The sequence below is a fragment of the Gavialis gangeticus genome, unplaced genomic scaffold (genome assembly GCF_001723915.1).
Source record: "Gavialis gangeticus isolate Ggan-Ray unplaced genomic scaffold, GavGan_comp1, whole genome shotgun sequence".
Classification (NCBI taxonomy): domain Eukaryota; kingdom Metazoa; phylum Chordata; order Crocodylia; family Gavialidae; genus Gavialis; species Gavialis gangeticus.
In genome coordinates, this window is record NW_017729031.1 from 27079548 (window position 1) to 27090599 (window position 11052).

The following is an 11052-nucleotide window of genomic DNA, read 5'->3' on the forward strand; positions in this document are numbered from 1 at the left end:
CAATACACAACTTCCTTATTGGACTTTTGGAATTTTGGTCTGTTGCTGAGGAAGAAACAGTATGAGGCCGATTCATTTTAAAGAAAGTTCAGTGTTAAAGACTAAATAAACCAGCTTCATCACAAGATCACAAAGCCAAACAATTGGAAGGGCAATCATTGATAATTACTTTGCTGGTTCATTAGGGACCTGTATACTCTTCATTTGAGATAATGAGATCTGTCTGACATTTTAATGTTGGCTATGTTCAGTGACCTGTGCTAATATTTTGCAGGATCTATATCTATATAGAGATCTCTATATACATTTACACATATTAGCATATATAAGCCCAGTGTTTTGAAAAGTATCTATTCATCCATCGATACAGATCCTGCAAAATATTAGCATATGTATAAGGCAATGTTTTGAAAAGCTGAATGTTTTCTTTTAGTGTAATTAACTGGTTGTACAAGTAAACAGAAAAAAGACTCTGTGCAGAAGCTTTTGATTATTTATACACACTGAGAAAAGATGAAGCATTCAATGCTATACTGTTAAAGCCACCCATTACCAGTATTGACAATATACAGAAGACGACAAACCTAGAATCTGCTTTGGATTCCTCTATTTCTAAGGCCGCCAGCTCCTTGTCCAGTTTTTCACTGTAACTCTTAACCTAAGGGTTATAATTAATAAATCATATCAATATCCTCACACACACACAAACCATTCCATCTCCCAGCATTATAAAACCTATGAGAGATAAGCAAACCTTGAATAAATACATTAGCAAATCCCCCTAACGGATACACTTCCTGACTGTCATTAAGAACTAAGAATTTTTTCTAGGGTTTGCAATGTTTCTTTATTTATGGGTCTGCAAACATGACTAAATTAAAGACCATTGCACTTGCCCTCTGTTAGGCCTTCCCAAATCAAAATTCAACATCTCTCTTCCACAGCAAGATGGTCAGATGAATTATATATGGCACAAGTTTGTACCAACTGTTCCTGCCTACATTCAGGTAGATATTCTGTCATAGCTTCCACTTCTTTCAGATCTTTATGATTTAGTTTTTAGCCAAAAAAGAAAAACTAAAATCAACAAAACAAAAACCAACCAACAAACATTTTGCTCTGGAACAAAATAAGAGTTCAACACATCATGAGTGGGGGGAAATCAAATCTAAAGCTAAGATCACTCTGAAGTTGTAAAGGGGAATACATGAGCTGAATGATGCACAGCTTCTTCTGCACTTGTTCATCTTCTGTAAATGAACTCTCTAATGGTAAGGCTGTGGTTCAAACTATATATGTACACAGAGAATTAATGTCCCACCCTCATGCAGGCTACCTGCATATTAAGTGCAGGCACGTAAGATTATGCAGTACTACCCTCTTGCATACCCCCTCCCTGGAGCAGGAAGGTATGACAGGGTAGTGGAATGGGAAGCCTTTAAGTTTGCCTAAGTAGGCAAGCAACAGCTAATTTTTACATTCAGTTAACTGTTAGCATTAGAGCTGAGACAAGTATCTGTGTGACCATTCCAAACACGTATCTATTTGGAATGCGTTCCAGACCTGAACTGCATTTGAAGCTGTCATTGGATGGAAAAAAATCTTTGGCTTCAAGTAACCAAGGTCTAAACTGGCAGAATAGCTTAGATGCGACAGGTTCTGTATATTCCCAGAACAATCTAATTTCTCAGGTATTCTCATCTGGATATGTAAGCATTCAGTGGGCTCCATTGTTTTATCTGAAAGCATGCAGAACATCAACATAGCAGCATTCAAAATCTGAATAGAGTGAGTATGTTTTACTACTATGAGGCGTGTGTCCAGTTCCCTATGTACCTCTCTTTCCACAGTCCACCAAAAATGCTCATATTACTGTCCCAAGTACAATAAGAAATAAGAAAAATCTGACAGGCTATCAGATCACTCAGGTCAAGTTTTCAACACTAGGAAGTCAATCATACAATTCCCATTGGCTTCAATGGGACCAGAGTTAGCTTAATGCTGAATGATTTTGAAAACCCCACAGTATATGTTTTGTTGAAGTACTCCCTCTGGTCAATGCATTTTCAAAGAAGTAACTTGTTTTTGTCTAATACTACATATTTACTTCAGGAGAGGAACGAGGAGACAAGCAGCAACAGTCTTGCTGTTATTAATACTACCACCATATACACATCCTAAGTCTGATCTTTTCTTCCTTCCTCATGCACAACATGTTTCCCTGAAGAGGAAAGCAGACGAAATGTTTTTGCAGAGGAGAAATACAGAACGATTACCTCAGATAGCATCTTCTTCGCTTCACTACATCTTGCCTGAAGATCAGCATTTTTTGCCTGTAACTGTTATCAAAGAGAAAAAGAAGAGGTTGATTCCCCATTTGCACTAATTACAGCTGTAATGGAAGTGGTAATATCTGAGCTACTGAGTTATTTATTGTGTTCAGGTTCACAATGACCGTCTTCTACACAATAAGAAAGCAAATCAAAATCAGTCTTTCCCGGTCAGCTGCTTTATCTGCATCCAGTTACAAGAATTCTGGCAAAATAATTGCAGTAATAGGATCAGGCATTTACTGAATATTTTTCCATATGTTTTAAGCTTTAAAACAAACATCAGCTTTTACAAAATGACATCATTGGACTGGTAGCTGATGGATGGAGTGTGTACGTTATACAGAACTCCAAGAAAGGCTACTGAAAATTAATCCTGTTATATTAAACCAAGCTTCATAGCTAGAGAAGAATGATGATCGTGCTAATGAAACATCTTCTACTCTTCTAGACCATTTGGTAAATAACAGAGAAATTGCATCATACATATATTGTTCTGATCACGGTCTTTCTTCAGAGAACAGTGACGAGGAGGATGCAACATTTCTACTAGGGGTAAAGCTATAATAAAGTCTAACAAAGTCTGTTAGAAAAAGACCACCTGCTGTTTTTGTAACCACATTAAGCCACAAGAGATGTGCTGTGCCTCACAGATAAATGAGAAGATTCTTTTCCAGCTCACAAATGCTGCAAGCGTAGACATAATTTACGCACAGAACGCGTCAAGAAAAGGTATACAAGAGTTTGTCTACATGAGATACTTACTGCGCAGTAGCCTAATAACACGGCACAGTAGCGTGCCAATCAAAAACCATGCTAATATGCCACTGTGAAGTGTTACTTGGCTACTGTGCAGTAAGCATCACCAACAAGCACCGTGCACTGGTGCTACTGTGCAGTAACTGCACATTTAGTTAATACTTCATTAAGCGAGCACTAAACTAAACATGCAGTAACTACAGTGCATTAATGAACGTGTAGATGTGCCCAATGAAAGTATCATGAGTTTCCTTCAGTTTATTACTAATATATATTAAGAGTTTTTTGTTCTTTTTATAATATCTTAGTTTGCTGCTCATAAAATAAAGCTCTGGCTCTAAAAATTCCATTCACTCATCAGTTCCTAATTTTTGCAAAGCTGTAGATAGAATTTACAATAATTACCAAAGTCCTTGATGGAGATCCCAAAGATTCAGGAACAGAGTTCTAATGACTCCAAAAATTCACACTCAACTTTTAATCCTCTAAGCAATGTCTCATTGAGGGTGAACATCACACTAATTTAAAGATTTTTAGCCCTATCATTTTAATCTCTGGACAGTGTTTACTGCACTACTAGGGCCTAACTTCAAAGCATTTTCTGAGTGACAGCCCTTAGTTTTTCATTTTTTGACTAATTATCTTCAAAATTCTCCCCTTTTAGTCTCCAAAGTAAAAACAAAAATCTCCTTCGGCCAGAGCTAATTAGAAATTTCAACCAGAAAAAAAGCTTTATTGGAAAGTTAAAAGAACAGTTATAATTGACTTCTAAGGGAAAACCTCACAAAAGAGACTGTCAATAAGACTGCCATTACTTGCAAAAAATGTAATCACGGGACTATCATATTAAGTAGTGCAGAATGGCATAATGGAATACCACCATATTAGCAAACTATACCACCATAGTAACAAACTAAAAGCAAACTGCAGCTTTTAGAAAGACCGTAATTAACACTGAAGACATTTTTTTAAATCCATTGCAATTTTGCAACAAACGTTTTCATCTTTGCGGCTAGGGACAGAAATTACACAGAAACCAGATCAGAAACTGGTTCAAAACTGTAACACAACAGAAATTCAGTGCACATAAACCACTTTCAAAATGGCCAAAACTGGTTTAAGATAAACCTGGATGGATGTATCAGACCGTACTGACTTAGAAGTTCAATAAATTGATTTAACCTGTCTCAGATCCCCTCCAAATTCAAGTTAACTCACAGTCCTCCAGCATCCCAGGCTTCTTCACGCCTCGCCCACAACCTCCTCCTTGCCGGGGGAAGGGAGGAGGGAGGGCTAGACTTGGCCCAAGCAGTCTGCTCCAACTGAGCAGGGAGGCGTGCTCTAATGCTCCCCAGTTTCTAGCCTGGGCCAGTGCTGGCATGTGGCTGCATTTCCAGAACAAAAAAGAATGCCTGCTTATTGGTTTAACCTATGCAGCTTAAACTAACCTGCAAAGATTGAATCACTTCAGTGTTGGGGCATTTATACACACAGTTTTTTGTCCTGCGACACGCCAAAGATCTGCTGCGAGCTGAGGCGAACTGTGCTGCACCACGTGCAGCTGTGTAAGTGAAGAAATGCATGTCAGCACAGAGAAAATGATGGCAGTGAACTTTTGAAATAAAGCACCTCTGATGTGTTTTAGTTCAAAAGCACAATGCTACCATTTTCTCAGGGCTGACACAGATTTCCCTACTTTTCAAAGTGCCCAGCACAGTGGCACATGCATGTGTAAAAATGCCCTTTGGCTGTCTGTATTTAGCCTGTGAGTTAAAAGCAGGTTTAAGGACTAGCCTGGCTCTGTTATTTTCTCTCTCTTTTTTTTTGGTGCTACAATTTCAATTTTATTTTTTTCCAAACGGTTTTCCTCTTCCTTCTTGTCATGTGAAGAACATGCAAAAATACCAAGGAAACTGACTGCATATAGGAAAATGACTCAGGATGGAAAGGAGGTCAAGGCACTCAGCCTATAATATTTTATAATATTGCTTTAACATTTACATTCATCTTGCAGTTCTGTAAAGGTAGCAAGTCATACATAGCAGCAAGAATTTTCTGAATATCACATGAACATTTACTGACACAGGAGCAGGTAACAGACGTGTTTATCATTAAAATGCTTTTTTTTTTTTTTTTTTTTTAAAGGGCAGCAACCACAAGAGGAAAAAGAGTAAAACCAGTCTCTCTTCTGCTTGCAAGACCATGCATGACATCACCAGTCACTGTACATATGCATTATCATTGCCAAACATCAGTGATATTGTTTATCCTATGTTTTCTTCTTAATTGTTTTCATTCCTACCCATCAACCAAAAAAGAGTAAAGGCTGAAGTTTTTTTTTTTTTTAAATGATCTGTATAGGGTATTTTTGCAGTTCACAAATATTCTTCAAAAAGATTTTAGATCTAAATATTAAAAAACAAATTGTGCGAGTGCATTAAAATGGAAGAAAATATTAGATTGCAGATTGACTAGAGGCTTCAAAGCTGCCATGTCTGAACCTCAGCAAGGAGTGCTCTTAGGTGGCACCAAATTGGTTTAGCCTGAACGCAGCAGGATGGGAGTAGGGAAATTGTATGGCTGGAATAGTGTGGCATGGTGATCCTCAGCAGCCCTAGAGGTTCTTGGGAGGCTGCTGAATGCTGTCATAGGGTAGAGATGTCCCTAGACTTCAGTATTTCTAAGGTATTATTTACTTAAAGATCCATGTGCTGTAAAAATCAAGAGGCTGAAAAAGAATCTCAGCTTCTAATTAAAAAAAACAAAATAGTGCTAAGCACTTTGTAAGCAGCTAAGGAAAGCAAATGTCATCCTCTAAAGGATGAAACACAGACAAATATAATGCGAAAGGAGGAAATAACATGAAAGCACAGCATAGCACAACCCAATGAAGCCTGCCACACGTCTTAGTACCAAAATTCTTCTCAAATCTTCTTCTGTTTTGTGTTTTCTATTTCAAGGGTAGGCTGCCCATAAAGTTAAGAGTCTTTTTGTGTTACAGTATGCATTATATGTTCATGCACACCTAATTCACCACAGAAGCAAAAGCCCCTGCTTCATAACAAAATAACCTACCTAGCTCTGGGTCATTATTACTGCACTTCAGGGCTATCAGCTCCCTTGAATTCCCTCTGGGCAGCTGAAGGGAACAAGTCAGGTGCCTGCTACTCCATCTCCTGCAGACATCTCCCTTAGGAGCTTCACCATCCCGGGCCAGCCAGACTGCCTGCTCCGGCTCACGCCCTGGGTTTATATGCCTGGAGGCCATGCTTCCTTTTTGTCAAGTGCTTTCCCCAGCTCAGCACAGGGTGGGCAGCCTGCCCCCCTGCAGATGTGGCCCCACACAGCTAGCTGCTGTGGCTTCTTAAAGGCTCCCAGCCACAGTTCCCTCTCCTTCCCTTCCCTCACATCCACATAACAGGGTCTGGGTCCCCTGTTATAGCATACTTAATATTAGAACCATTTTTAGAATATTTTCAGCATGCATTCTTCTTTGTTTATATAGAGAATGCAAAAATAGGCTCAAATAAATACAACCATGATTCTTGTTCCTGGCCTTATTTTTACTAAACAGAACAGAAGAATACTATTCACTCAAAAGCCCCTCTCACCAAAAACAAACAAAAGGGTTTTACAAACCCTTCTAGATATAGTTCTTCTAGATATATCCTAATATTTATTTTGGGCGGAGTCAAACCTACCTTCATACCAAGCCAGATTTATACCACAGGGCTGTTTGCAGGCTGAATCTAACCTGGGGCTTGCAGCACCAGTAGCTCCTGCTCCAGCACAGGGCACAAAGCACAGCTCCACCTGAAGCTGCTACCATGTGTTCTGTATCACAGAGGAAGCTCTAATTTGATCATGGGGTGCAAGGCATGGGGCACACAGCAGCAGATCCAGCTTGGAGTGATGGTCAAAGAGCTGGGTCCCATGTCAGCCCTTGCTCACTGTCTTGGCGCCATGCCCACTGGGGCCCAAGGGTCCTAGATACTGCAACAGGCCATGCCCAACTTCTGGTGGCTTGCTGGTAGCCTGGTGAGCCAGACAGAGCAACACCACGGGCCAGATCCACCCTGCAGGCTGCATGTTCAACAGCCCTGATTTACATAATTTCACAGGGCTAATTTGTGGCCCACTCTTATTCTGATGTGGACAGAAGGGGTGGCCAAGGCTAGTTACACGTGAAGCTAAGCATTTTAGCAAAACCTCCACAACTTGTGATATCCAGTACACTGGAGCAAATTTCTACTTGGCCCTTCAATGGGATGGATTGAAAGAACAGAAGGAAAAAAAAAAGTTAGAAAGTCTCTCTGTTAGAGGTTTGCAATTTAAAATATGAAAGTATCTTTTACACCCCGATTCACGTGGCTATTCAATTTAAAACATAAAAATAGCCATATTGTCTTTGTAAAAGTGTACAAGCCAGACATTCAAAGATGCTAAAATTAACACGCAGCATAACAAAAGGCTGGTGCAGATAATAGCTTTCAAATCTTTTTGGAATGACAAGAACTTTGCGGTCATATACACTGATCAATGTTTTTTCTTTGTTACCCATTCAAAGCCTACCTCTTCCACAAGTTTAGTTTTCTGTAAAATCTGCTTGTTCAGAGATGTTACTTTCCTTCGATGCTGCTGGGCAGCTCCAAGTCTTTCCGGCCGTTCCTCAGCAGAAAGTTCAGACTGCTGAAAAACAAACAAGAACAACAGAAGACTGAACAGCATAAAAGTGGTTTTTGCTTTAGAGGGACACAAGAGTACAAGAATGGCCTAATTAGAGAGGACATATGATGCTTCTTGTCAAGTGTCCTGGCCTCTAAGAGCAATCAATACAAGATGCCACAAAAGAAGATATACAACTCCCACCAGTAGGCAGATGTTGTAGAGTTTGCTCCTATAATATAGTCTTTGTTTTTGCAGAGAACCCCTACTGAGGTTCCCAGGCAACTCCTTAAATGAACTGCATCCTGAATAAATGAGATAAGTTATTTGAGTGCATACATTTAAAGTGACAGATGGAAGAAAGCAAGTTAAAACTTCTGGAAAGATGTTAAAAAGCACTACAACATTCTAAAGTAGTAGTTTAAAATTATGTATCCCGAAACAATAGTTACTAGACAGGCATTTATAATATACAAGCATAAGCCTTTAGTCAAACTAAAAATAATTTTTCAAAAGAAGTTTTAAACCCCTCAACCAAGCACACATTGCCAAGAAAGATCTAAATGCAATCTGAATGCAAATTCCTACTGTCTCCGGATTTTAAAAGATAAATTGCCTGAAATATTCTATACGAGCAAGAATATTTATTATGGGTGACAACATTTCCAAAGGTTAAGAAACAATCTGACACCTAACAATCATTGCTTTTTAAATGGTTACATGCTATTTAGGCACCATTAATGCATTTGAAAGTCTCCCCCTTACCTTCCATTTGTCATTTCTTCATGACAAATGGAAGAAGTTTTAATTAGCTTTATGTACTTCAGATTTCATTTACCATTCAACTCAATTTCTGACATTTCACCAGCCATACAACTCATTTCCCAGTCTTTTAGGTGCTAATTTGTTGAGACTGTCAAAGACATGAGGACTCCATCCTACACCTTCCCTACTAACAACTTAATTCTGGAATCAAATGAAACAAAGAAAACGCAAAATATTATTGAAAGAGCTAAGGAATCCCAACATGTATTTGTTTCTGATTTCTGTCCTTGACAGAAGAGATACAAAAGTCTACATTTTGAATGCAGCAAAGAGATAGAGGCTCCTTCCCCCTTCTTGCTTCTTCTCTTTTCTTATTTATACAAAAGAGCAGCATGACTTGATATACTTATGCATATTTTGTAAAAAGAACTTAAGCTCTGGGATCTGATTCCAACTTCAAGCCATGTATCTTCTTGTTTATTCCACATGGATAAGTGCTATGAAACAGCAAAACAAAAAACACTGGACTTCCTCATTTCTCTTATTAGTTAGGCAAAAAACATTCCCTTCCCACTTTCAAGTCATGCATTCCAACATACCCAAGACATGGCTGATTCAATTGCTTTCTAAAATAAGCAATAATAGTACACAAGCCATTCATGAGCAGAAGATAAAACAGAAATCAACATTAAGTTGTATGTATTGCAGTCTCAACAATGAGTAGCTCAAGCACATGACTAAGGATTCCATTTAAGAAAAGTAAGCAAGTATTAATGTGAGCCCCAGCAATGACTTCTGCAACTAAATACTGACTTCAAGCTCACTGCTTTGCTGAGCTGAAGCCCAAAAGCTCCAGACTGCAATGAGTGCAGATACTGGATAATTAGTGGGGACTACTGAAACAGTTTTCTTAAGAGAAAAAAATTAGAGTAAAATATGAAATTAAGGGTGCAGACAGAAGTGACAATTTTTGCCCCATCTAGCCACAGAAAGCAGTTTATAGCTGAGACCAAATAAGCACATGGCTGCAGACAGCTTCAAAAGTGGCCAATTGGGTAAAAATCTGACCCCTCATTGCATGAGGGGTCAGATAAAGATGTTTCAAAACAGAGCATCTTCTGTAACTTCTGTCTGCACTGCCTGCCAGCATGTCACTGTTTTCAGAATGGGAGGGAGGAAAGGGAGCACAGGGAGTTTGGCCTGAGGGATTTTCAGCCCCTGCTGAAGGATGGGGTGGATGTATTGGAGTGCCCCCCGCCCCCACACACAGACACTTCCCTAGAATAAGCTCCCTCTGCTCCCTTTCCCTCCTCCCATTCTGAAAAATGTGCAGCCTCGAGTTGCAGGGAGATGGGGTGCTGCTAGGGGAAACCCGCTACAAGATCACAGCCAGCAACTAGATTCCCCTTCCCCACAGGAACAAACAGCGAACTTCTGTTTGGTCCGGGGGAATACTGTAACTCAGAACACTTCCTGCAAAGTGTCCTCAATTACAGTGGGGAGCAGCACTTCTGTCTGCACTTTGTATCTACTCCATGGAAGAATGACTTAAAAGTCATTACACACATTTAAAAACTATTAGGGAAATATTTATTGTACTTATTTCCTTACGTAGAAAGAAAGTTGTTCTTTTTTTGTAGAAATTTTGCCATACAAAACATGGGCAAACGTGAAATGAAAATACCCTTCTCTTACAGCCCTTATTTTAGAAGTGGAACATTCCACCTCTGTGGATTGCCCTGTCCACATATCCTTGGTGGACAGTTCACATAATTGTACTGGGTCATCCAGAAACACAAAGGGAAAGCGGTGAAGGTCTTTTAGATTCTACTCATATCCCAAAGGGAAAACAGGAATTTTCACATCTTCAGGTTTTATTAAATCAGGTTGCAAACTCTTAGAGCTACTAGGGATGCCTCAAGAATAAGATGGTCAAGCAGCAAGGTAGCCAGAAGGTACAGCCAAGTCAAGTGGTACGTATAGGAATGTTTCATCTCCTAGGGGTTGGACTAGATGACCTCATGAGATACCCAATTTTCTATGATCTGTCTGTACAAGGATGGGTGGACACCCGAGCTTCTATAAGAGCAGAGGAGAGAAGAAAAAAATCCCAATCAAAAAAAGCTTGCATGACATGTTAGCCTAATGAAAACTGAATCTGCATTTCCTCCTCTTTACATAAGGAATAGCTTGCAAAGGACAGCTTGTTCTAGTTACCTACGTATATTAGAGATGCTAAATTCAATAGCTTCATGACATATCTACATCTAGTACTTTTTTGGAAGACATAAGCAATGTTTTGGTTTTTAAGGAGCACTAGAGAGTAAAAGCAGAGTGACACTGCTCTCCCCGGTGGCAGGAAAATGAACAAGAGGAGGTCAATGAAAGCAATCCTGCAGTGGAACAATAAAACATGAAAAACATCCTACTGCTTATTATAGCTTTGCAGTGAATTATCAGGCATGTTAATTATGTCCCTTAGAGGAAAGGACATACACAGGCAGTTTTTACTGATTTGAAGCCTAGTGTTAAC

The 11052-nt window shown here is 39.4% G+C and overlaps 1 protein-coding gene across 1 annotated transcript in view; it reads right to left on the reverse strand.

Annotated features, from left to right (window-relative positions):
- Nucleotides 1-11052, reverse strand: part of CCDC93 (coiled-coil domain containing 93) — a 114848-nt gene that overhangs the window by 29017 nt on the left and 74779 nt on the right. The window contains exons 12-14 of the mRNA XM_019522523.1: nucleotides 7662-7778; nucleotides 2277-2339; nucleotides 585-658 (exon numbers count right to left, since the gene is read on the reverse strand). Coding sequence (XP_019378068.1) covers nucleotides 585-658; nucleotides 2277-2339; nucleotides 7662-7778 — 254 coding nt within the window. The remainder of the gene's footprint in view (nucleotides 1-584; nucleotides 659-2276; nucleotides 2340-7661; nucleotides 7779-11052) is intronic.